This window comes from Orbicella faveolata, unplaced genomic scaffold (genome assembly GCF_042242905.1).
Source record: "Orbicella faveolata isolate gen_17 unplaced genomic scaffold, um_ofav_v1 contig_24, whole genome shotgun sequence".
Lineage (NCBI taxonomy): Eukaryota > Metazoa > Cnidaria > Anthozoa > Scleractinia > Merulinidae > Orbicella > Orbicella faveolata.
The window spans coordinates 3,595,822-3,623,437 of NW_028301552.1; the positions used below are offsets into that span (position 1 = coordinate 3,595,822).

The window sequence follows — 27,616 nt, forward strand, 5'->3', positions numbered from 1 at the left end:
TCATATCAAAATCCGACCCACATGTCTCTTCCAATAAACGTTACAAAAAAAATTAAACGGGATTTCTGTTTTTAAAGTTTTTAGGATCCTCCGCTATCACTACTTTTGTGTTTTATTTGCATGAAGAAAAAGAGAAAAATAAAAAAAACAAGATCTGTGTAATATCCCTGATACTTAAAAGAAAACCTCATTTTACATATTTAACAATACGTTTTCTTGAAACAATCCAAAGCCTCACATCCTGAATGTTTGCTCTGAGCACTGAACGCTTCACAATATTTGAATCGTTCCGCCAAAAGATGCTAATCTCTGTGTATTTCTCACAGGAAACGAGATGCATATATATTCATTGTTAGTTACCTCATTTACGCTTCTGTGAATTTATAATTGTAACTGACACACTGCATATCCGCAAGGTTTGTTTTTGGGGACACTTCATGCTATTCTTATTCACACGAAAGATTTAAAATTCCCGGCCACAACTGTCATTAGTACTTCCGCTCGTCCAATCGGGCGCCGAACCGGACGTGCCCACCGCGTGTGACGAAAGGGAAATGATTATTACTCATCCCTTGTTAAATATCACTCGCATTATTGGAATCCTAACAGTTGGTGGTAAGGTCATTTAGCTTTCGCGGTAGACGGCTTAGGGTCATTTTAGATCTCAGAAAGAAAAAGAAGCCACGTATTTTACCTCTCTGTTACAGAAATCGCAATGATGGATTTCACTGTAAACTACTCTACCAGCCCATCCACGGCGACAGTACCATGTCATTTACCTCTTGGACACATTGCTGGATTACTGTCGGTGAATATTTTGTCTACAATTCTTGGCACGATCGGCAACGTGCTGGTGATTGGTACAGTTTGCACGAACACCAGTCTACAGATTATTTCGAACTTTTGGTTGGTAAGCATGGCTGTTGCTGATCTAATGGTCACCGCGCTCGGACAACCGATGTTTTCGGTGTTTCTCGGGCTTCAAGTGAAAAGCGAATGCCACGAGGGGGTTTCACAAGCTTTCCGTCTGATCGCGAACATGTCGTGTTCCGCTTCAGTCCTCCATCTTTGCCTCATCAGCATTGATCGCTGTTTGGTTATACTTCGACCGCACGACTTCAGAACTTTGCGAACGAAGAAGAGATTCAAAATAGCATTGGCCATCGCCTGGACCCTGCCTGTCGTCTATGGAATTTTGCGCCTCACGGTCAGCAAGAAAGGCACGTCTTATTTCACAGTCTTTGCTGTTGGCATCTGTTACCTCATAATTATTTCGTGCTACAGTTTAATCATTCTGAAGGTCCGAAAACAAGGAACGGCGACTTTAAAACGCTTGCGTGGCCAGTCACGCAGGAGCGCATCATCTGAGCATATGGTGGAGCGTCGCGTGACAGCCACGATAGCCATCGTTGTTGTGATTTTCACGGTCTGTTGGTTTCCCCTGCTGTACCTGCGCTCTGCCTTTGCTGGAGATAATTTTGGCGTGGCTTACAACTGGGCAAGAACACTGGCTTTGAGTAATTCATCGATGAATCCGTGGATTTACTGCTTCCGAATCGCCGAGTTTCGTGACGCTTACCGCAGACTCATGAAATGTCAATGGAAACCGAGTAGGTGCGTGACTGGGTCCGCCGGTGATCGCGATCAGAACGACATGAACACAACAACACAATCCAGCGATCTGGAAACACAGAATCATACCGTTTACGTCTGATATGATCCGTGAAGAGCGAACTAACCTCATTTTTGTGGTGACTCTTGAAAAAAAGAAACTATTAAAATGTTAGCATAGCTGCGGTGTACTACATGGTAAAACTAGACTTGACCATCTTTGTACCAAAGTGTAGAATTGCATTTTCTGTTTTGTCTTTTTGTTCAAATATGTGATATTTCATATCAGTTCACTTGCATAAACAACATTGTCATTGTCGACAACAAGGCCTCAAAGGATGAGTCTCTATCAGATAATATTTTCTTCGTCAATATACTTTGTTTTTTATCACGCAAAACAAATTCTGTATAAAGTCTATAAAAATATGTATAGAAACAACAAAATAGAATGTAGTCGGTTTATCATGAATTATTTCAATTGAGAACTTATAGTAAGGATTACGCTAATTTTATGGGATTCCGTTTTGTTGATGCCGTGTTTTCCAATTTTTTTTTTCTTTGCCTTATTTCTGATGCAACATTAATCGTTAGTTATTGCTTGAAATAGAGAAAGTTGAAATCTTTTGTATAGGGCTGCGTCTCGTTTGTGCATTAGCGAAATGGAAAATAGCAGTAATAGATTAAAGTGTATTTACTAGTAATTAAACCAGAAGAAGCAACTGTGTAGTGCATGTTCAGTTCGCATTCGCTTTTTGGAAATGTTAAATGTGGGAACAGTTAAATTTTGTAGGGTTTTCCGTTCAATTTGATTATATTTGTTGACTTTGAAGTAACAAGGAATAATTTCATCTGTATTGTAGCAATGTGTGGCAACGGGTTTTCCGCTCTGAACTCTAAAATGGGGACGACTGCGCTTAGGGAACGATTAGCTCGGAGCAGCTCGCTTCCTGCGGCAGAGGAACTTGTCACGGGTTCCAAAGCACCGTCGGATCTGCTACAACTGAAATCAGGACACTCAGAGAACTGTAACTTCACACGGTTTTTGACGGTTTTGTATGCGGTTTTTGGTTATGGCCGAATTTTTTTGCGGTTTTACGGTTTTGGATGACTTTTTCTTCAGTTTCGCGGCTTCTAATATACCCCAATGCCCCCCTCCTATACGTCTTCAATGTACAACTCGTTGATGTAAATCGTAAATCGTCGAGATGTAAATCGTATTGCAATGAACAGATTGCTTTACTTATACTAACGCCATACACGATTGCATCATGTAATCAAGGAACAAAATAAAGACGACTAAATAAAGTCAGCTTAAAACCTGAAAGAAGAAACTAATGACAAACTAAAAGGCATGAATAGAGTCGGCTTCATTGAAATCGCCGGTCAACTAGATATCTCAGTTTACAAGATAAATGTGCTCACAAGACTTAACAAAAGTTATATGGATAGGCTGTATATTCAGCGTAAAGAGTTGTATCAAGATATATTATTTTTCGGTTAAGGTCAAAAGGAAAATTGAAACTGGAACAAAATAGTTTTTTAGTTTATACTTTCTTACTGTACAAAACCGTAGTTTGAACAACGACCATCTCTACGAGAGGAAAAACTTATTTATGCTTAAAACACCATATAGATTAGTCGATCTTTGTTTAAGTTCACAACACAAAAGACTTTTGACAAATTTTAGCCAAACAACGCTTTACAATGTAGATTTTCCCCTTAGGCTGAAATTAATAGAAAACAGTTTTGTCTATTGCTAAAATTAATCTTTTTTTCTAAGAACAACTGAAGTTTTACATATTGAGATAACGACAAAGTCCAATTTTTTTTTTCTGTGGATGTACTTTTGTTGTTTTCTGGTTAGCAAGGAGAGGTCCCTTTTCTATTAAGTACGATTTAATTTATTGAAACGTTGTTGCGTGACAGCGCTGCTTTCATAGACTTAAAATGTTTACTTTTGCTTTCAAACTTTATGCCATTCAATTTTCAATGTAAAGGTATAACATTCTTTAAATATAGTATTCTAAGCTGGAAGCACGAGAATATCAGTTAATATTTGCAATCGTGTGCTAGTGCAACGTAAACAAACTTCGTGCTACTAATGACTGATTCATATATTGGCTATATATGTCTGCGAGCTGGCTCACGCTTCGCTTGGCGAATCGTTCTTTTCTCGCGCACGCGCGACACAAAGTAAATTGAATCATGGATAGTAGAAGTCTCTTTACTATCCATGATGATGATTGAATTGGCATCAATGCATGATACTTGAAAATAGGTTATTTAGCCCCACATTCGATTAGCTCCTAGCGGACTATCGAATGCGAACGAGCAAGTTTGGCTGTTAGGCCGTATTTTTTTTGTTTTTTTTGTTTTTTTGTTTTTTTTTATCACGTGCTGAAATGAATGATCATGCCAATAAACGTTTTCACAGACAGGCTGTGAAAAAGCCTACATTCCCGGGGGGAGGGTATTCGGACTATTTAGATCGAAGGAGGAGTGGTGCTCTGATCGGTCTCGTCCTTCACCAGACCAAGTTCAGTCTTGCAACCGTACATCTGACCGCAGATGGACATTACAAGGAGTATCTTAAAGCCTGGTTCACACTAGCGACATAACGACATAACGACATAACGACATCGTCACGAACGACATAAAAAGGACGTTATCTCGACGTAAAAAGGACGTTATGTTTGTTGTGTGAACATGTAGACATAATGACATATTAGCAACGGCAGCATGAACATAACGACATAAAGATAAAACTGATCTTTTCCTTATGTCGTTATGTCGATATCGTTATGTCGTTATGTCGCTAGTGTGAACCAGGCTTTAGTCTGTCCCACTGACTTGCTACTTGCTATATCACTTTGGCATTTCATTTGCTACCTAAGAGACTCGCTTCTTGACGAAGCTGAGAACAATTTAATGCAGATCCACTGAAGCAGAACGAGGAACGACTGTCCCATTTTGTCTATTCATCTTTCCCAGCCTTTCATCACCTTTAAGGTGGCTCAAAGCAATTTCCAGCCCTTTCCAGGGCTTAGATTTTAATGGGCCACTTAAACCGTTCTTTATCAGTTGATGCTACAATCATGGTGTCAAAAACACCTAATCATCGGATCTCAGTGTGAACACGGTGGTATCATGTTCCTGACACAATAGGTTACCATAACAACAAAGTGACGTGCTAAAAACACCCTTAATTTTAAAAATTCTGTCCATGGGGTTCAAAGCCACCTCAATTTTTCGAAAATTTAAGGCGGCGCTATTATCCGTACAGGGCCTATATATTTTTTAAAAATATGTTTGCTCGAGAGTGAGGTCTTTGCGGGAAAATCTCGAACCGAAACCTTGTCGTATTGACCGGGCGATAGCGAGGTCAATACGACAAGGCTGAGGTTTGCGATTTTCCCGTAAAGACCGAACGTTCGAGGTTAATAAGTTGTTTATTATATGGCTCTTTGTTTTGGTTTTGCGGGCCCGTAATCGGCCCGTGGGCATTACTTACTTACTTAATCCTCTTCATCCCCTGTGGGACATACTCCAGGCAACAACAATCCCTTGTGGGGATTACGGGAGAATAATGCCCTACAATTGGTCTATCAGAGCGCGCGTTATATCGGCTATAAACACAAGCCGAGCAATAGCGAGGTCTATATTGAGATTTTCCCGTAAAGACCGAACGGTCGAGGTTAATAAGAAGTTTATTTCATGGCCTATTAAAAGCAGTTTGAATTGGCTGTTCCCTTCGTCCTGTCCGGCACCAACTTGATCGTAATTTAACAAGGTGAATTAGCTGTTCTTCTGAAATTGTAGCCAACCAGGGTAACAAAATTCACTCTCAGAGTGTTCCTCGTCACTCATTGTTTTCAGCCACCACAATTACAAAAAATATATGTATTTATTTTTTCCATATGCCTTATAATTAGCCAATCAGCGCACGCGTTATATCGGCTACAAACTCAAGCCTTATAATAATGTAACATATAAGTTACATAATGAATGAAGATATGTAGAATCCAAAACATTTTTATAAGAATTTTTCAACTCGGGTCAAACGTGGGTAGTGAATGTTTGTTTTCTTAAACAGAACGCCTGCCTAAGAGCTGAAAAAAAATAACATAAATTTATACATTTAATTTTTTTGATAAACACTGCAAAGCTACTTTGAACGTTCGTATGCAGTCTGCGCTCAGAGGTCTTTTTTGGGTCAGTTGTATATTTTAAAGTTTTTTGGACGTTAAACATTATTTTAAAGATAAATATGGGGGAATCCTTGTTTACAATATTTGTCTCATTAGCATAAGCAATTCAGTTTCTGATGGAGTCCTGAATATTGACGATTACCTCCGCCGACGTGAGCCTGATTTATTGAATACTTTTTGTGCAACACAGGTTTAAAAGCTCAAAATTTTAAAGAATGTATGAACCCATTAGCGCTTTTGCCACCAAAAAATTTTGCAGTTTTTGAAAGACAATTTCTCTTTGAATATTACACCCAAAGAGCTAACATGTTTCCTTCTACACGCAAAGCCGTATGCAAATGAGCATGCAAAAATGTAGACAATTACGTCAGCGTGAATCCCCCGATTGGTGGGGAAAATGTCAAGTCGAATCCCCGGTTAGTGGAAAGAGCGGCTCACAATTTTTTAATTGCCACATGCATCAGCCGTTGCCTTGGAACCATAGTAAATCAACCAGTAAGAGTGCGCGTTAGATTCAACCAGACTCGAGCTAGGAACAATAGTTGATTTTTGTCTGACTATTATTCTGAGTCAGCCAATAATGCAGCAGAAAGGCGGATGCAAAGAAAAAGCTGTCAGCAGGAATCTGTCGTATCAACGAGTCAAGTTCAATTTCTTAGAAAGCGAGGAAGTCTCAACTTGACACTTACCAGAGGATCGCGTTTTTGGCGGATCTTTCCGAGGAATCGCCCCAAGTAAGGGAATCCGGAATCCGGAATCCGACATATTTTTGCCTTTGTAATCCGGAATCCAGGCCTTTGGAATCCGGAATCCAGCCTTTAGAATCCGGAATCTAGCCTCTGGAATTCGGAATCCTACCTCTCGAAACCTTCTCTGTAAAAACTTTGATATCTGCTCGACTGCTCACTTGAAAGCATCATATTTGTCAACACGGCGGTGTTGTGGTCTTTGATTCTTAAATAGGCCAGGGCGCATGCATCATTTGTTGAAGATCACCATTTTGACATGCACTGTATTGTCTTTGTGTCAGATTTGTGACATTTTTGGCCCTGAAATAACTTCAAGTACAGCGTACTTTTTTAGAACTGTCAACACTGTTCACGGGAGTTGCTTGGCCCCATAGGGGGTTTCATTATTCCTGTACGTCGCCGGGTTTTCGGTATCAAGATGTAAGGAATCGAAGTTAATGCCGGAAAGTCCTGAATTCTCAATAAATGCGATTGCGGTGGAAGCGGTAGTTGACGAGCCTGCTTAAAGATAAAATCGACGCTTAACCATTTAAAATTTTTGTCCAGGATGTACACCCCATGGAGTAACGCTTGCAGGCGCCAGTCAATTATTAAGTTACTTTTTCAATTTCCGGCGAGCGAGAAATTCGAGCTAGTGTGTTTATTCACTATTTCGACTGTTGGATCTACTGTTCGACATTGCGTTGAGGATTCTAAAAGATGGGAAAACACCAGAGAAAGCATAAAGCTGAGCGGGAAAGGTATGTATTAGTCATAAAAGTTTGTTTTAGACTCCAGCTTACGTGAATCCATGTGTGACATGTGTCGGGTATATGAAAATCAAGAGAAATCTTTGTGCGGCATTTTGAATTAATTCGATTGTTTCTCGAACTTATGTTTTCACTTGAATTCGTATGCAGGAGTCCAAGAATAAAGAAGAAAGAAAAACAAAAACAAGACAAGGAAATTGCAAGGTTTGTAGGGTTAATTACGAAGTCCCGAGAAGTACGTTCCGGCTACGTTGTCTTTCGATCTCTAGCTCTGACACGTGCGATTATCGGCATCTGCTTGTCAATGGGCAAATATTGCCCGGGAAGTTATCTGAGTGTAGCGAGACTTGAATTTATTCCGATTCATTGTCATTATCGTACAGATGATACAGATCTAGAATAGGAATAGGCAATATAGGTCAATAAGCTAAGGCATGGTAACTTTGCCAAGAAGAACGTATCGAAACGTAATCGAACAGAAAGGGTGTTATATTTCGCTAGTAAAGGTAAATCCTATAAATTTAGCGCAATGTCTCTTCTATGCGAAACCAGGAGTAGGCGTACTTGTGGGTCGTAATTTTTGTTCCCAAAACATACCCAAAATTATTAAAAACTAGCAATGGTATATTGCAATTCCTGAGTTTTGATTAATTATATGAGCTCAACTACCATTGACCATAAATATCGAAGAAGAGAAGTGTCACCATATTGGCTTGCAATTCTCTTGGAAGACGTTCAGGTTAAAGCAAATGGCGGAAATTTTCTACGAGACAAAGTGCCGCTCAGATGGCTTAACCAGACGGAAGATATCTTGACATACACTTCCGGCGACGTTTGCGATCAAAATTCTCCTAAGTGCATTTTAGCCAGCGTACTTGACTTCACTTGTGAAAAGTCTGGAAATGTGTTAACTGTCAATGTGTCACCTGAGGAGGACATCAGGCTCAGCAGGATTGCAAATGGAGATGTTGGCGAAGAGGAAGATGACAGCGAGAATGAAAACGAAGCTGAGATGCCAAATCATGATGATCACCATGAAGTGACAGGGCAGTCACTTCCACCAAGGTTGGAGGGTGTAAGCTTATCAGGGCGAAGAACAACACGTTTCGTTTTAGGTTGAGCCCAATCATTTACGATCATTTTACACTTAAAATCAGCAAGCCTGGTTTCAATAGTTGAAATGCGTAGCTTTTCGAATAGTTTGCCCCTCCTTAACCCTGTAAATTTTGACAAAACACCTCCGGCTTGCATTTTGCCAGTTGTCAGCAACGAACGGAGAAAAGGGATGTGGTCGTTCACTAAGTAGTTATTGTGAAGATGTCATCGAATGTGACATTCGTGTGTGTTTCAACTATTTAACCAGGGTTGTACACTTATTCATTCTCAACGTTTATTCCTTGGAATTAACAGGGGAAAAAAGGAGAATTTATTTGCTTGTCATAAACCACATTTTCATTACAAGCGGAGAAATGATAATAGGGTATTTTTATCTGAAGCTAGTGAACATATTGGTGTTTCCACAAATTTTTAAGCCAAAAAATGATCTTATTTTGGTCAATGAATTATATATTTTTATGCAAATATTTCCTGCATGAAACTACTTAGGGAATATAACAAGAGTTTTTAGTAACAAATTGTCGAGAATTGTGCGGGAGATCGACAAGTCGCGAAGTAAATTACAGTACAATCCACGGGAACGGGCTTTCTACACGAAGATTGTAAGTAGAGTGCAGTAACAAAACACTGAGTGTCAGACAGCGGCATAAGACTGTACGAGGTTTACTACTGTTCTAGTTATTGTTTTGTTGTATAAAAATTCCTACGGAACTCTACAATAATGGACATTTTACGTAAATAAATTTATATCAACCAATTCTTAAGTAGCTGCAACAAATGGCTTCGGCTATTGTTTAATGTACTAGTAGCTGTATTGGCTAAACACTGAAATAAAGAAATAAATAGTTTTAGCAGGCGATTTCAATTTGAACATTCAAAGCACCAAACTTCAATTCCTACTACTTTTGGTTCTGTTGACGATATAATCGTTTTGATGAGAACAGTTCGTCAGATAGCGTCAACGCTGTGGATTACTCAGTGGACTTCAGAGACACCTCTTCTTAACAGGTACCCCAACAAGTTAATTATTTTATCAAAAGTTAATTTAATTGATGCCGTATGAACTCCAGTTTCAGGATATTAACACATTTTGATATATTGAAAAGAAAATGGTATTTTCTTTTTTACTCAATTCGTACTTTAATAGCAGAATCTGCTATCGCAGTACGAATGAACATCAGAGTTGAAACCTTTGGAATCCGGAATCTCGGAACGTCTGGAATCCGGAATCCATAGGCATGGAATCCGGAATCCAGTCACCGGAATCCGGAATCCACGATGTGGAATCCGGAATCCAAGACCCTCTTGGATTCCTTTACATGGGGCGAGAGGAAACTTTATTTCTGAAGAGAGCAAAGGCAGTGTTAATAGAACCTGACAGACTTGAGATAGTTGTTAGTTCAGTTCACAACATGCTCCATCCCGCAGTGTTTCTCTTCAAAATTTCGATGTGCAGCTCTTTATGTTCCTTGGCAGTTCAAGCCAAGCTGTCTGCAGACTGCACCTTTGAAGAGGTGAAATCGTGGCAAAGTGCTCATAACACATCAGCTGTACCGATACAGCTTAACGGACAGCTGCCTTACTTTAAAAACGTCATCCATTCCTGTCTAGTGCAGACAGACAATCGAAACAGTTTGATGTATTTGAGGGCTAAAAGAAACAAAGAATCGACAGGTGAGGCCGTCGTATTTTTACGTACACTTTCCTAAGTGCAGTCCGCGCGACGTGTGACCCCGCTATCTGTAGCTGGATTCTACTGAGCAGTGAAATCTTCTGCCATATTGTAATCGCTTGTCCGATATCTCGCCTCAGGGCTATTCCGTTGTAAAAGTTTCAATGTGTGCATATGAGAAGATAAGCACGACCAATTTACTGACAGTCGGTTCTCCAAGACTCTCGTTAACGAGGCGAGATAGGAGAGCTTGAATTGACTTTAATGGACGCTACTTCACGGCTACAGGGACAGATAAATGGCTTACCCTCTGCAACAGAGAGACTCGGGAATAGTTTGTTACCTTATTACTAGCCTGCGTGGCAGGCGTTCAAAGTGGAAGAAGAGTGGAAAACTAGAGACGCGGCGACACGTTTATTTCGCGATTTTTAGGTGCGCATATTTCGCGACACAATTCTTTATTACCTTGGCAATGTTACTTTCAAGTTAACATATCCCTGAATTTAGTAAACCGACTTTTTTAAGGTACAATAACGTCAAAAAGGAGTCTGAGCAAGTTTTCAGACCAATTGGAGTCCGGAACAGATCTAGACAACAGCGAAATTCCAAGGTAAAATGTAAATTCCTTTTCTGCTAGGCGTCGTCCTTGGTGTCGCTGTCGTCAATGCCTAAGTTCAATTAACAAAAACGCAACGGCGAGACTTTATGTCAAGAGTAACGACTAAACAGTTCTCACAATGTCCACAAGTAGCTCATACTTGTACGTGAATGCCTTGTTTTCACTCTTTCTTGATTATTGACTTAATTTTAGTCACTTTTCGCGTAATGTTGTGTTGAGCTTCGTGGCCCTTATCGAGATTTATTTTTACGTGTCACAGAAATTTCATGTAATGAAGTATTTCATGACTGTTGTTTTCAGCTTTAGACAGTTGGTGGAAATCTGTCGCAACTGCGTGTTTATGTAGCATTAGATGACTGAGTCTCCTCTAAATTTGTACACACAATTAAGGAGACGTTGCCAGAGCAAGCTTGTAAAAAAGCAATGGCAATGCCTAACTAACGTCAGTCACTACTTGAACTCTCGTACGTATACCTCCACATGCATATAATGGTGCTATATGCTAACTTCTTTGTTATCCAGTTCCAGAGTTGTAGCGTTACACGAGCCAACCGCGAGTCCAAATCAACCTCGAGTCACGAGTCAACATCGAGTCAATCACGAGCAGTGTTGGAGACTAAATTTAAACAGCCCTCGCCCTCTATTCGGGCTAGTCTGCGAGCAGGCTCACCTTTGAGTCGCGCGAGAGGCGGCGAAGAGGCGCTAAGACAGTGACGTTTCCTGCTCGCAGGCTACATTCGGGCGAGTGACTCTCAAAATCCACTCGCCCGGTGTAATTTTCACTCGCCCAGAAAGATGCCTCCCCTCCCAAAAAAATCTTCGCAATGATTCACAAACCATGTTTTTTTTTATCTCGTAATCACGGACGCCCAGCTTGCCATTTCGTGTTGAGCTTTCTTGTTGTGGTCCATTTAGGCATTTACGAGACGCTTCCTTAGGATCGCGGACCGATTGTAATGTTTTGGCCTCGTTTTTATTATCAACTTTCGACACTCCTTGAAAATGTTCCTCGGCTTATCTCTCCAAACTGAAAACAGCTAAAGGAACTGCTGGCGCGGCCGGCACCACCGTACTGGCAAATATCCATAGAATCGAGGCATTGGAGAACACAACTTGTCGGCACGTGGAAGACTGACGATTTTTCTTTCTATTTTCAGAGTAGTTTCTACTTCAAGATGAATGTTCATGAATTAATGCCGGCTCAACTTGAGACCATGCAGTATCCCTTCATAGACCTGTAACCGTAATGTAAATTATCACTGGACGAAGCCGTATTTCGTTTTGTCTATTTAGGAAACGCGAACATAGAGTACTGTATTCTATTGGCAAATTATTTGGGCATCGCAACCGCCAGCTACGCAGGCTACACAAAATTAATCCTGCACTTCATGATCATGATCGATGTTACTGGTGAGATAAATGCCATGACTGATATTTTGTTTTCGTTTGTTTTGTCAGGATCCTTGCATGTGTCAGTGTACGGAGCAGATGAGTCCTCCTTGGGACATCTCGGCTAGACATTTTACAGTCTTTATTTGATCAGAGTGGTTTGCCTGTTTGCCCATATCGTTCATCGAATGAAGTCAATGAAAACTATTTAACTTTTTCCGGAACGCCTGGTCTTAATTTCACTCTAGAAATTGCCCAAGTAGAAGACGTCAAACTAGGTGAGACAAGGCCTTTCACATTAAGCCCGCGTGATCCTGTTCGTGTCTTTGAGTTCGTCCCAACTGAAGATATCTCAGGCACTCAACTTGATGTTACTGTCACTTCTGACTCAACTGACGTGCCAGCTTATTTGAAAGTATCACGTGTTTGCAAGAATGTCGAAAAGGACAATGTTGACGAAGTGGACCACAAAGGTGAGTCAATTCGTCTTTCGTTTGCAAAGAAAGGACGGATTACTTTGTCCAAGGTCTCTGTTCCTCCCTTGACTGATTCCACTTCCAGCTGGTTTGTTGGAATTGCAATTAAGAACGCAACAGGAGAAACACGGCTTGGTGAAACAAAGACTGTAAATTTAACTTTGACAAGATCGTTTGATTACTCATACTCTAGACCCTTGTGGATTTTAGCATTATGTATCTCTCTCGTTTTGGGTGTTGTTGTGTCTTTGTGGTCTTGGTTTAGTTTTAGAGAATGTCGGTGCAGGTCTCAGTGCACTGCTTCAGCGGAGACTGACCTAATTAATAGCACAGCAGTACAATTGAGCTGGGGGGAGTTCTTTTCAGCCATGTGGAACGTTATATCTAGTTATTCGTTTGGTCGGGGTTCTAAGACTTACTCTTACATCACGTTTATTGTGGGTTCAGTTTTGATGGTGGGTGAACGTCAGTTTGTCTTTGCAAACTGGTATGTAATGATTCACGAGGGCGATAGAGATAACTGTTATTACAATGATTTTTGTTATCGAGTAAGGTACTTTGTTATTCCATACAATTTAATGATAAGTAACTTAGCGTACATCTTACATGGCCTAATCTTAATTGTTAATGTTTGGTGCATGGAGTCAGAGCTGCTTGCCGGGTGTAGAAAACGTGCTACGCGGGAAAGAGCACGACAGAATGACAATCAGAACCTTGAAAACGACGATGATTTAGAGCTGCGCGCTGAAAAGCACAAAGAGAAGTTTACTTTCACCATAGGTTACGCTTTTGGCTGGGCACTGACTTTCGAGGGATTATTTTCATCGCTTTATCACCTTTGCCCAAGTAAGTTAACGTTCCAGTTTGATACAGCTTTCATGTTTGTTATTGCAAGTTTGATTGTTGTTTTGTCATATAATGGCATTGACAATCAGGAGTGTTCTGGGAACATAACAGCAAAAAACCAAGTGGCAGCGGCAAATTTGTTCCTCTACTTTTTGGCTCCGCTTTTCATTTTTAATTACCTGAACACAATCCATCATTCCGAGGCAGGGCTGACGATGTCTATAGATATACCGTTTTTGTTCTTTCTGGTATTGTGGGTTGTGCTCATGGCATGGTGGGCAGGATGCAAGCTTAAGCTTTTTCCTGAGAGATGCTCGTGTAAGAAGGAAAGATCCCGTAATGAACCAGGTATAGCGGGAAGCGAAGGATCCGAACAAAAGTTAGAGAGGGTAGCAGTTTTTTTTTTATTGCATAGGTTTGTTTGTACTAATCATTTTTGTTATCCTCTTGGCAACTAAAGTTATGCACTTTCCAGAAACCTTTTTGTTCACTTGTATCTGCAAGACTGTAGTTGTCGTTGTAGGCAAAGGAGTTGCTCCGTTCTTTGAGGACTGCTGCTGTAAATGTCAATGTAGATGTACACCACGAAACTGTTTCGTATCGCAGGTAATCTATGCATTGGCAACAATGGGCGTTTGGATTGCTGCATTGGTGTTTTTCGTTGGTGGAAAAACAACAGATAAAGTGAAAACTCCTGAGCAATCCCGTGATCTAAACCAGGAATGCTATTGGTTGGATTTTTTTGACAGCCATGATATATGGCATATTCTTTCTTCTTTTGCATTGCTAATGAGCGCACTTTTAGCGCTACATGCACATGCTCCAAATGCCTGTGAAAATGGAAAAACTGAAGCTAAAGGTAATACGGGTTCAAATACCGGTGAAAAGGGTGAAACCCAGGAAACTGGAGCTGAAGGTGAGATGGATTCATCGACACAACAACTAATACAGTTTACGAAATGAGAAGTTACCTGAAAGTAAGTTTTCGGTATCAATAACTTTGAAACACGACAGCCTATAGCTACTATAGTGACCGTGAATCTCGGCAAAAGAAGTAAAACTACCAACCGTGTAAAATCTGTTGTATTACTGAACCAGAACCCAAATGAGAGGCTTTCCAAACTAAGACGAAATGGAAACTTTATGGGTTAGAAAGGACGCCAACTCTTTTGTAAGAAGGAAGCAACAACACAATGAAGTTTCCTGGATTGTTTGTTTGGCAATAATCCCTGACATAGTCACCGGTCAGTTTTGATTAGATACTTGTTATCTGCTATTGAAAGCATGTTTCTCGTTTTGTTTTACACAACATACAGTCTGAAATGAAAGCAGGAGTGATGAAAATTTTGCAATGTTTAATTTCCATTCTTTTAGTATTTAACGTGTTCCCACCAGTCGGGCCCGGATAAGAATTCACCTCCTCTCCGAGACCTGTGCTTATTATAGCACAACACTACATTCTCTAGGATCCAAGTGTGTAAAATGATTCATCTGACGAAACGTTGTTAAGAAAGTGCTAATTGGGGCGGAGTGGTAGTTCTATCGAGCAACATTGTATGGACCGATTGCTTGGCTGGGGGAGAGGGGAGGGGAGGGAAGGCTAATCTTTCGTCGACCGTTTCGCGATTTTGTCTCTCTTGTTCTGCGTAAAGAAAAGTCTACCTGGAGCAAGTCTAATTTAACTTCCATTCACCGTTAGTATCGAGTTAACTTCATTTATATCCTGTTTGAAGTTACTTACACCATCTGATGTCTAGCAGCATACCTCCTACTAGGCCGAAGAAAGAGGAGCCTCCCCCCTTCCCCATATAGAATCCTTCAAACGTTTCTACATTCCTTAGACATCGAGTAAGATCAGTAAAAAGTGTTTGAGCAGAATTTGTTAAGCTGAGCCAGGGAAGGGTGGTGTGAGACACTTGCTTAACTCCTGTCTCCTGTTAAAACATTTAATCTCCTCTTTAGGTAAAATATCATATTTAAAAGTACACCTCAAACTAGGGTGCTCCCCCCTAGTTTAAAATCTTCGATGAAATTTCGCTTTAAAGCTACATGTATGCAAAAATTTCTCTCTACTGTGCATTTTTTTTTTTATCTATTAAAGAACGTGTATTTTACAATATGTTTTAGAATAGTCTTGATAGCTTGTATAAAAGGAGGTTTCTCATTTGCTTGTATCAACTGAGATGTAGTTATAGATTTTTATATGAATTAACGCATATTTCAGTGGTACTGCTAACTAAAAAGATACAAGAGTATATTAAAGAAAGTAATGTAGATTTTCGTGTAACGATTTCAGTAGCTTTATTTAGAAGAACGTTACTGAGATATCTAGTCCTATACATTACTGGTATTTAGTTTCTAAGGCTTTAAAACACCAGGAAAGATATGTCTGATTTTTGCCTTATAACCCTGCTGATATGCAATAAAATGTATTTGCAAAAGCAGTATATTTTTTTTTCTTTTGAGTGGTATGCCAATTTTTATTATTATTATTAGCACTATTTTCTTGATTATAGTGCATTGTCCCATAACACCACGGCTGTTCCTAAAGAATCGTTTTTTTCTCGGGAAATTAGCCTTGTTCGCGCAGCTAGTTAGGGAGGGGCACAAAGTAAATTGATTACAAAAACAATTGTTAAGAGTACAAGGATGACAACTGGCCAGTGTATAAATACTGGGATATACAGTGTAAACCAGGACGACAAAACACGACAGCACGAAGCATGAAGAAGTTGAAAAAGAGGTCACTTGATCCCACAGTGGAAATAGAATCTGACTTCAATTCAATCCAAAAGGTAGCTTCTCTCCAATCAGACCAGCTTTTAAATTCATCAGAACCGCTTCCATCATTTTCATTCTTGTGCCAGCAGTTGCGGAGCCAAAATGAGGCGTCAATGTTACATTAGACAGTTTTAACAAAGGATGGTCTCTGGGAAGAGGCTCTGGTTCTGTCACGTCAAGAGCAGCGGCTCTTATTACACCATTCTGCAGTGCATTGGTCAGGTCAGTATGATTGACAACCCCCCCCCCCCCCACGTGAGATATTGATCAGTGTTGCTGTTGGTTTCATCAAAGATAACTCTCTTGTTGTTATCATATTTGTTGTTTCTGATGTGAGAGGGGTGCATAGCACTACAAAGTCTGACTGATACAGAAGATCGTCCAAAGTACTGCAGTACTGAGCACCTACAGTGCAAGAGGTCCAAGAATTCATGAAATTTGTAACTTGTGTAATATCAATAGAATCACAATGGAAGTTACTTTGGTAAACCAGTTTAAACCAAAATCACTTAATATCAGGCAGAATTGCTTCGGAAAGGACCACCCTAATATAATTAAACAAAGATGTCTATCTATCCAATAGTTTCTCCCTAGGTTAAAGATATCTTGCAAGCCAATGTCATCAAACCTTTTGCACATTATATTAGCACCTAAGAAGTCCAACACAGACAATTCGAGTGTAAGGAGCAAAGTGACTTTGCCCTGACGAAGGACCAATGCTCGGATTGTCAGCTTTGACACAAACTCAAGGCCTAGAGTTGACACAAAAAATTGCAAGCTTTTTTCAAGGATTTTTCAAGGTTTTTAAAAATTTGTTTTTTAAGGACTCTTGCCAGAATGTAATTTTACAAGTGGCAATAGAAATTAACATATACATGCACCTTCCAAATTAGCAGGTTTTCAAGTCCACAAGTATTCGCTCCATTTCATTACACACAAGAGCATGAAAACACAAATGAGCATTGGTCAGTTTGGTTTTGGCTGGCATTTCAACTTCCTTGTGATGTAATATACTTATATTCTGAAACATTTTTAGTTCAATGGAGAACAAAACAGTGAAGTACAAGTAAAGTATCAACTCACCAAATTGTTTCTCCTCAACTTCTTTCCTGTTCCTGTTGTGGTAGAGAATTTTCATGTCAAAGCCAGTGGCTCGTTTTGCCAAAGCACATCCAATCCTGCCCAGACCAACAATTCCAATAGTTGATCGACTAACCTTGCTGCCAAAATAGCCATGCAAGTGAATAAACTAAAAAAAAACAAAAGAAAAAACGAAAGCAACAAATGGAGACGTGGTCGTCTCAAGGTTGGTACAGACACCTCCAGTTCAAGCGGTCCGGGTTCAAGCCCTAGCTGGGGTTATTGTGTTGTGTTCTTTATCTCATACAATAACACCCCTTGATCTTTCCTACTACCGCAGCACTTGGACTGGAGAGAATGTGTAGAGTGTGAGCGTGTCAATTTTGATACCAAGCATTGCAAGTATTGCTTCCCAAAGGGCCACTCTGATACAATTGAACAAATGTGTCTATCTTTCCAAATACAGTGGAACCCCGTTAATACGGTCACCAACGGGTCATGGGGTAGGGTCAAATTTCATGACTCGGGTCTATTTCAGGTGATGTCTTAACAGAATTATGCCACAATTACACTTCTGTTAAGAACTGGCCTTTTTAAAATAAGCATTCGAAATGCAGATATAACTTCTAAAAAAATCAAACTTCAAAAACATACAATATTACACATGTAACCACGAAAAGATGAACATAACTGGTTTGAGTGGCTATTATAGGATTATACAGATTGGGATTTCAGAATGTGGCTGTTGGCCATATTAATAGGGTGGCTGGATTAACAGGGTTTTCAAAAAGACTGACTGCAATAACAAGGTGGCCGTAGGGTAACTGTAAGGCGGGGTTCCACTGTAGTTTTTTCCCAAGGAGTGGCAGAATATTTTAAAGACAACTTACAAGCTAATGTCATCAAACCTTTTGCACATTATGCTGCCTAACATTTTTTGAGGTTTTTTAAGTGAAGCAAAGCATTATGCAGGCATTTTAGTAGCCTACTAGTAACAAGAAGGGTTCAGCAGTTTTAGGTTTCAAGAGTCAAAAGCTTTTCAGAAATTATTATTAATACCACCAGAGCTTGAAATAATTTTTATCATGTGATGTGACATGTGTCCTTTCAAATGTGCAGTTCCAGAAAATATCCATACTCCCCCCACAGAAGGGATTGGAGTTTCCTGGGGGGTGGGTGGTTCTGGAAGACCAAAAAATTTAAAGAAATGTATGAAGCTTAAGTGGAATTTCCAGAGGGGTGGGGAGGTGTTAGAAAAAATCCCTTCTGTGGGGGAGGTATGGATATTCTCTGGAACTACACAATATATACCTTGGCCACACATATTGGCAATTTGGTAGGATGTTAATTAAGTATCATTTGCATACACAAACAATCTAATGACTCAGTCCTCAGGCATACGCATCCTTACAACCATTTGAGACCCATTGGAGAGTCCTTAGGGATGGACTATGATTTTTGATGGGGGGGAGGGGTGGGCAAGTTCCTGCACAGCAAAAACTGCTAAAAAACAAATCATTCAAGGGGAGCCATGGAGTAAAAAAATGAGCTAGTACTTTCTACTGTACAGATTCTGTGTTTGACTTAAAAAGAATTCTTGCACAAGCTATTGCCCACCGAAAAAAATCATGCACAACCTAAAGGTGAGAAAATTGCCCAACCTCCCCCTCAAAAAAATAATGGTCCAACCCTTAGTATGCAAAAAGTGATTTGTCACGCAATCATGGAAAACATAGCGTGACCTACCACTGTAACTCGAAGCAATGTGTGGTCGTGAACTGCCTTAATGGGCAGCCGCATTCGATACCAATCTTCCGATAGGATAGTAATTGTAATGTTTTCACTGAAGTGAAGCGTACCTGCTTTGTTTCAGGACTTCTGGCAATTCTATCTCCCTCGACAACGTTTCTAGCAGAAGCCATCAAAAGAGCAAAACCCATATCGGCCGTACAATCATCGACAGCCCCTGGTGTATTCCCAACGGCGATTCCACGCTCACTAGCTGCCGCAATATCGATATGATTAACACGAACACCGCAGTTACTAATAACCTTCAGATTAGGTAATAAGTCCATCAACTTTGCGTCGATGTGACAATGTTCCGGCGTGTAGTGCACCAAACCTTCGACTCTCTGGACGAGCTCATCACTTAGTTTTGAGATTTCAGCCGGATCAACTACGACCATATCGAAGTTAGCTTCATCTTCATCTAGTATTTGTTGTAGTTCAGGGGGAAGTGTGATAGCAGGAATGCGCACTATTATAGGTCTCAAATGTGTTGCCATCGCCAAATCGTTGCATGCAAAGTCTAACAGCGTTTTTTCCGCTCTTTCCTACAATTCATTGTAGTTCCCAGACCACGTCAATGTTAGTGACGTCACCATTAGCCATTTTTACACGATCTCTCCTCACCTTTATTCCATTGTCCCTTTGTGTCTTCCTGCTGGTCGAGGGAGTCAAATAGGCGATATTCAGCATAAGAGTATGGGCCGGCATGTTTGTGAATGAATTTTAGGGGCTATGGAGTTGTTTACTTTTGGGGCAAGGGTGATAAATGATGGCAGGGGTAGGGGAGGGTTAATGCCCTCCCATGCATAGCTAAACGCCAAAGTATACTGCCCAGGCGTGGAAATAGAAGATTTGGTTTCGAAACGGACGTCAAAGGTGAAGCATGCATAGTAAAGCACGTTTCAGCGACTTATTCAGTTTGTCAGCTGGCTTAATCAGTTTCAGTACTCCGCGAGCACCACGCGATCTCCCTATGTATTTAACAAGACATCGGGTGTGTACAGACAATGTTCCTCTGATTAGATTATATCAAACCTCGTGAATGTGAGGCGCAGGTGACGATATCCCGTCTGAATCATGCAGAATCTTTCCTCCAACGGGTCCGATTCATCCTTGAGTACCGACGATTGTCTCTTACCAGTGGCTCACACATTTGCTTTGATTCCCATCAATATCTTGTCAAGTATCATTGGAACCATCGGTAACGCATTGGTGATAGCGACAGTTTACACGAACGCGAGTATGCAGATCATATCTAACTTTTGGTTAGCGAGCATGGCCGTCGCCGATTTAATGGTCTCCTCCCTGGGCCAGCCTTTGCTAATAGTGTTCTGGGGATTGCAGCTGAGTGACGATTGCAACGAGCCCGTGTCAGAGACGTTTCGTCTTATTGGCAATATGTCGTGTTCGGCTTCGGTTCTTCACTTGTGTTTTATCAGCATTGATCGTTGCATTCTGATTGTCCGACCCCTTGATTGTAAATCGATTCGCACCATGAAGAGGTTCAAGATTGCCCTCGTCATCGCCTGGACGGTGCCAGTCGTTTATGGTGTTTTGCGTATGACAGTGAGCAAGAAGGCGACATCTTATTTCACGGTCCTTGCCGCCGCTCTCTGTTACTTGATCATCATTTCCTGCTACACCTTGATCATAATAAAAGTTTGGAACCGTGACACGGAAACGCTGAAAGGTTCAGTACGCAGTCCCGGAAGACAGAGTGGGTCAAAGTTGGTTGAACGTCGCGTGACAGTCACGGTGGCCATTGTTGTTGTAGTTTTCACTATTTGCTGGATTCCACTGATGTACCTTCGTGCTGCATACGCCAAGAGTAATGTTGGTGTGGCATACAACTGGGCAAGAACGCTGGCTTTGAGCAATTCAGCGATGAATCCGTGGATTTATTGTTTTCGCATGGGAGAATTTCGTGCCGCGTACAAAAAATTGCTGAGGTGTAGCATGGGTCTTTTCAAGCGTGACACAAGCGACCAATACGATGTCAACAGCAGGGTTCAGTGATTGAGTCACAACATGGAATGATCGTAACGCAGGGCCTCTGCTAGAAGAGTTGTGTGACTGCCTAAAGAGAGTTCAATATGCACAATTTATAAAGTTATGGACCTCAAAACTGCCTAATTTGCCAAGTTTGGAAGACTGCAATTTTAAATGTGAATGTAGATTTTTCCGGCTCAGGCTGAATATTATCCTTATTTTTTTGCCGATTTTATGCTGAAACAGGAGCCATAATCGGGGACGGAGACCGTAAGCGCGCGCCATTTCTAGTATTAGGGTTGTCCCCATGATATGGGACAATAATTCTATTTTTAGAACAAATTGCGCCATCGCCTGCGGCACACGCGCGTACATGCTGCGAGGATTTTTGCGGATGTCGGGCGGAGGAAATGGCGTCCGAAATTCCCGAAAATTTTCATGTTTTTGGCCCACAACTCAACGCGTTCACGTCTGTTGGAATTTTGCTTAAGTATTTTCGTCGTAAGCTGCTCCAGTTTGAGTGAAGTAAGACAGTGTCGAATTTAGGTATGTTCCGTTGTAAGCTTATATATATCGCTGACCAAGTTGTGTTCCGACGGATGCTTCTTTTACTTGAGCTGTACATCACTCCACTTTAAATTTCACATATGTTGAAGATTAAGAGCTTTTCCATTACACAGCAGAAAACTAGCTGGATATATTTAGATATAGCAGAGCTTCAGGGCTTCATAGTTTCCTAGCTCCTCTTGCCACACACTTGCGAGGAATTTGTCAGTCTATCGCGACCGAAAAGTAAAACAAAATAATTGCTAGTTTGAGTTTCGCTTGAATTTTAAGCAACGCTTGATGTTTCATCCAAGGCCCAATAACTTTACGTCCTTAGATACTGCTCAGTTTTATTCGTGTAAAAATCCAGTAAATTCTCTGTTGTCAATGAATGAGAGCGCCCGCTGATGCGTGTTTTCAGTACAGTCAGTAAACATGACAAATTGTACTTCCGCCGCTCTTTCGTGTGAAAGCGTACATCGAACTCAAACAATAACTCTATAGTTTTTAAATATGTTTACGATTGATAAATGTTTGAGAACATATAAAAGCTAAGCTGGAAATATGTGAATAAAGCAGAAATAATCAGCAAAGTTACGATGACGCTTTCTTTAATCAACTTGGAATAACGATTTCGAGTTTGTTGATCGAGCTATCAAAACTCCTTGTCTATTTTCATTTTCGCAGTGTAAAACTTCACTATGCTCATGTTGAAGAAACACACATGATGTTAGTAGCCTTTTTTGCGTTCGTGAAATTTGTTACAGCATCTCAGCACAAAAGATAACGAAGGAAATCTTTGTCAAGATTTGTTGACAATTCAAACACCGACTCGGCCTTGAAAGTGCACGAGCTGCACTATGCAAATGAGCTAATTGTACGCGTCAGACTTTCCTTTCAAAAACTTTTGCAAACTCACCAAACAAGCAGAAACAATAAGAAACCGTCAAAACAGGTTTTGGTTATGATGAACCATTGTCTGAGAAACTCACAAATTAATTCGATACCAGAGTGTAGAGTTTTCTTGCTATATTCTTAAGTCAGAACAAACGCAAAAACATACGCGTAAGCTTACAACTAGCGTGAGCAGATCTTAGTATTCATTCCCAGCGCGAGATTGAAGTCTTGTTTTCGACCCTGAAAAACCCACCTTTTCCGTTAGCTCAGAGCATAAAACTACATATAAGCGCCCTGGTTCGTATTCCCTGCCTTATTCCCTGCCATCGCTGTGAAAAATCAGGAGTACCCGACGGAGCCGCTCGACAGAAAACCCGCTCGACAAGCTGTAGTTACGCTGGCTGGGAAATATTAGCATTAGATCATTTACTGGCTGGGATTTTCGTTCAGCGTCTCGCTTGCTAAAAACTGATTTAAAGCACTGTCCCTAGCTGGAAAAAACGTGACTTGTTTGTTTTTCCTGGCTGTGACTTCTTCGAAAAAGCAATCAATTAAACTGCTTCCGTCCTGGGACATAAAAAACGCGTGAGTGAGCTCTTAAGTCTAAAGCCTTCCGCCGTGAGAAGATAAACCGCAAGCGATCGTACTTACTCCCAGCGCCACGCGCTACAAAAATAATGCAAATCAACGCGCGCGTGATGCCATGCCCGAAAATGATGGCTCCATTGTCAGATTATTGCGGTTTATCTTTTTCATCAACCAGTAAAAATTGCATAACATCAGCAGCTGTCATTTTCAATGACGTAATAACACTAGTATCTCGAATGGCCAAATCCGTTAAAAACGTTCTTTTCAATGGAACAGGATCTCCGCTCGTTTGTCGTTCCAAAGGCCTGAAGAAGCCGTCACTTCAGAAAACCGCTGCTGGCGCTATTGTGCTGCAAGCAGTCGGCAGTTATAAAGAAACGGTGGAAAGCAACTAGCAGGTTAGTAAATTCATTCCTATAATTCTCTTGCTTGCACACGGGGCAGTGATGGTACATTGCACTGGAATCAGTGACACTCTTCGCTGTATGTTTTGCATTAATTCTTTCATTTATAGACAACTAAATTTAAAAAGGTATCGGCGGCATGAGAACCTAGACTCTAAGGTGTTCATTTACATTCCTCGTTTGCAGTCATTCTGAGTTATTTCGAGGGCTCCGCTGGTAAAGGAAAGAAACGAGATCTGCTGTGAAAGGGACTTGGCGCAGACAAACAAAGCAGCTGGATAAAGGGTAGGCGTAATGTTGTGTTTATATGCGCTAGTCGTCTCCATCGGTGGTCAGCTTTTCTCTCTTGATGCTAAAGTATTCAAGTAAAGTGATCTCATTGTACCATACACTCATCGTTTCGCTCATAGCATTTTTGGGTTGCTATAAATCTGCAAATTTGCTTAATCGAAAATTTCCCGAAAGTTGCCGGAAGACGAGGGACAATGGTTTCCCCTCTTTTTCAGTCTTATTGGGTACATTAAATGCCTTAATCGTGGTTCAGTACTAGCATAACGAGTTAATGTTTGTCCTATGGAAAACAAGGGACTATCGCGCGTTGTTCACCAGAAATGGCCGTCGGGTGAATTCATTCCACACTGTTCGCTGTCTCTTTGAGAGAAATGCTTTTGGTGAACTCATTCCGCACTGTTCGCTGTCTCTTTGAGAGAAATGCTTTCATTTTGAGACCCTAAACTTATTAATGTATCGGTGATCATGATTCAAGATTGCCGGGAGTTAATTTACATTTGCAGTCATTCTGAGTCATTTCAAAGGCTGGAGAGAAAAAAAGAAAAGAGACCTCTGCCAGATCTAAGTTCCGCTGAGAAAAGGACTTACCAAAGAGACAAAGCAGCTGCCTTGTGGATAAAGGGTAGGCATATTTGTTTATATGCGCTAGCTCGGACTGCAATGTTGGACATACAACTATCCTCTCTGAATTAAGATAAAGGGATCATTGTGCCATACAATCAACGCCTCGCTCATAGTACTTTTGTATTGCTTTAAATCAGTGCAACTTTGCGTGATGGAATTTTCCGAAAGTTGCCGGACGACAAGGGTCAATTGTTTGCCCTCTTTTTCAGTCTTATTGGGTACAAGGGACTATCGCGCGTTGCTCACCGGAAATGGTAGTTAAATCATGCAATGTATTTTATTTGGCATAATAAGTAAAATGTTAAAATTGTCTATGTTATTAAAATCTTTGTCAGTTAACAGAACTCAAGATTTTACCTTCTTAAACTTTCCTTCAGTTTGTAGTTGAGAAGGAAACAACTTTCGTCTTTCTGTGCGGCTTTCTTTGAGCAAAAATATATCATTTGTCGCCTTTGGTTGTGTTTCACAAGGCTAACTGGTCGGATCTGTAGGTTCTGCGTGTAACCATGTAATAATTGAATTTCCGTACCAGGAACCGAAGGATCTTTCGAAGCCTAAAGAAGACAGAAATCAGCGAAGGATTACAGAACTCGCGATCGTTTGTCATTTTGAAAACACTGCTTTGGAATTGTGAAAAGCTAACTACTAAGCAAGTGTCCGGAAAATATTGCCAAAGTACAATTTGACAGGCGTAACGCGCGATGTGTTTGACTGCGCCAAGCAAGTGAATTTCCGGTAATAAACGCGATCCAAAGCAGCTTTCATTTGAACTCATCGTTGACCTACCAGTTGAGGCAACGGTTTCATTCTGCAAGCTAGTGCCCTGAATTAACTAGAGTCGTGAAATGAATGATCTATCGATGAACTGTATATCAAAATGTACACTTCTGCCAGTTTAAAATTTTTTGACCAAAGAGCGCACGTCTGGACGAACAACTAACGATTGCTTTTGCTGCGAATCCTTGCGGCTTCTGTCGTGAGTCTTTTGCGGTGATCGCCTGACGAACGACCAACGATTGCTTTTGCTGCGCATCCTTGCGGCTTCTGTCGTGAGTCTTTTGCGGTGATCGCCTGACGAACAAGTAACGATTGCTTTTGCTGCGAATCTTTGCGGCTTCTGTCGTGAGTCTTTTGCGGTGATCGCCTGACGAACAAGTAACGATTGCTTTTGCTGCGAATCCTTGCGGCTTCTGTCGTGAGTCTTTTGCGGTGATCGCCTTACGAACAAGTAACGATTGCTTTTGCTGCGAATCCTTGCGGCTTCTGTCGTGAGTCTTTTGCGGTGATCGCCTGACGAACAAGTAACGATTGCGTTTGCTGCGAATCCTTTCGGCTTCTGTCGTGAGTCTTTTGCGGTGATCGCCTGACGAACAACCAACGATTGCTTTTGCTGCGAATCCTTGCGGCTTCTGTCGTGAGTCTTTTGCGGTGATCGCCTGACGAACAACCAACGATTGCTTTTGCTGCGAATCCTTGCGGCTTCTGTCGTGAGTCTTTTGCGGTGATCGCCTGACGAACAACCAAAGATTACTTTAGCTGCGAATCCTTGCGGCTTCTGTCGTGAGTCTTTTGCGGTGATCGCCTGACGAACAACCAACGATTGCTTTTGCTGCGAATCCTTGCGGCTTCTGTCGTGAGTCTTTTGCGGTGATCGCCTGACGAACAACCAAAGATTACTTTTGCTGCGAATCCTTGCGGCTTCTGTCGTGAGTCTTTTGCGGTGATCGCCTGACGAACAACCAACGATTGCTTTTGCTGCGAATCCTTGCGGCTTCTGTCGTGAGTCTTTTGCGGTGATCGCCTGACGAACAACCAACGATTGCTTTTGCTGCGAATCCTTGCGGCTTCTGTCGTGAGTCTTTTGCGGTGATCGCCTTACGAACAAGTAACGATTGCTTTTGCTGCGAATCCTTGCGGCTTCTGTCGTGAGTCTTTTGCGGTGATCGCCTGACGAACAAGTAACGATTGCGTTTGCTGCGAATCCTTTCGGCTTCTGTCGTGAGTCTTTTGCGGTGATCGCCTGACGAACAACCAACGATTGCTTTTGCTGCGAATCCTTGCGGCTTCTGTCGTGAGTCTTTGGCGGTGATCGCCCTACGAACAACCAACGATTGCTTTTGCTGCGAATCCTTGCGGCTTCTGTCGTGAGTCTTTTGCGGTGATCGCCTGACGAACAACCAACGATTGCTTTTGCTGCGAATCCTTGCGGCTTCTGTCGTGAGTCTTTTGGGGTGATCGCCTGACGAACAACCAACGATTGCTTTTGCTGCGAATCCTTGCGGCTTCTGTCGTGAGTCTTTTGCGGTGATCGCCTTACGAACAAGTAACGATTGCGTTTGCTGCGAATCCTTGCGGCTTCTGTCGTGAGTCTTTTGCGGGGATAGCCTGACGAACAAGTAACGATTGCTTTTGCTGAGAATCCTTGCGGCTTCTGTCGTGAGTCTTTTGCGGTGATCGCCTTACGAACAAGTAACGATTGCGTTTGCTGCGAATCCTTCCGGCTTCTGTATTGAACCTTTTGCCAACGAAATGTCGTATTGACAAAGGTAACTGACATCTGTTTGTATCGTAGGTTCATTTGAAAATTAAAAGGACAGACACTGGGTAGCCAAAGCCTTGTGAGGGCTTTGTAATCTCGTCTCGCTTTTACTTCAGGAGCTAAACAATGTTTCTTTGTATGGAGGTTCGTTGGCTTTTTGGAACAATAACTGTGAGAAATGAAATGAATGTGAAAGTTTGTCGTATGTAAGCGTTAGAAACTGATTGATAGGTTTCTTGTTGTACTTATAATAACAACGATAGATCTTCATTAATATCTAGATTACGTCCGTTAAGTGAATGGACATTGTTTATACTTCACGCTCTTTTGGAGGGAATTCACGATTTATTTTCAGAGTGAAGCTTGGATCCCTGAAGGATAATCAGGACACTTTAAGCACATTTTATCTTTCCCTTTTGTTTACTGTTGAATGGTAAGTGTAATCTCTTAAGTGTTACAAAAACTTTCCAGTCAAATGTAAAAATGAAACCATTAACGTACTTATTGCGTTCATGGTACGCAATACTAAATCCGTTGTTATATTAATAGTTTTAAGGAAATGTACCTTGCTATGGTATATTGAAATTACTAGCTCGCTGGCTGGCAAAAAATGGTATACTCGAACATGCTGGCAAACTTTTGGCAAACTTTTCT

General features: G+C 41.2%; 2 protein-coding genes, 1 long non-coding RNA gene and 2 pseudogenes across 4 annotated transcripts; 4 read left to right on the forward strand and 1 right to left on the reverse strand.

The window, feature by feature from the left end:
- Window positions 1-245: 245 nt before the first annotated feature.
- On the forward strand, window positions 246-2,330 carry LOC110042468 (adenosine receptor A2a-like). The gene has a single exon (XM_020747848.2). It carries the CDS (start codon window positions 716-718, stop codon window positions 1,712-1,714), a length of 999 nt encoding a protein of 332 aa, XP_020603507.2. The 5' UTR covers window positions 246-715; the 3' UTR covers window positions 1,715-2,330.
- A 7,336-nt stretch (window positions 2,331-9,666) lies between these two features.
- Window positions 9,667-15,879, forward strand: LOC110042484 (uncharacterized; annotated as a pseudogene).
- A 5-nt stretch (window positions 15,880-15,884) lies between these two features.
- On the reverse strand, window positions 15,885-19,886 carry LOC110042482 (uncharacterized; annotated as a pseudogene). The gene is made up of 3 exons (XR_016207925.1): window positions 19,156-19,886; window positions 17,300-17,465; window positions 15,885-16,621 (listed from the first exon to the last, which is right to left on the reverse strand). The product of XR_016207925.1 is annotated as an uncharacterized LOC110042482 (transcript).
- A 275-nt stretch (window positions 19,887-20,161) lies between these two features.
- LOC110042483 (5-hydroxytryptamine receptor 1B-like) lies at window positions 20,162-22,212 on the forward strand. Its single transcript, XM_020747865.2, has one exon. It carries the CDS (start codon window positions 20,162-20,164, stop codon window positions 21,098-21,100), a length of 939 nt encoding a protein of 312 aa, XP_020603524.2. The 3' UTR covers window positions 21,101-22,212.
- Window positions 22,213-23,282: 1,070 nt separating this feature from the next.
- On the forward strand, window positions 23,283-25,301 carry LOC149110001 (uncharacterized). Its single transcript, XR_016207926.1, has 4 exons — window positions 23,283-23,502; window positions 23,695-23,793; window positions 24,303-24,421; window positions 24,956-25,301. It is a non-coding gene; the product is annotated as an uncharacterized LOC149110001 (long non-coding RNA).
- Window positions 25,302-27,616: the final 2,315 nt, after the last annotated feature.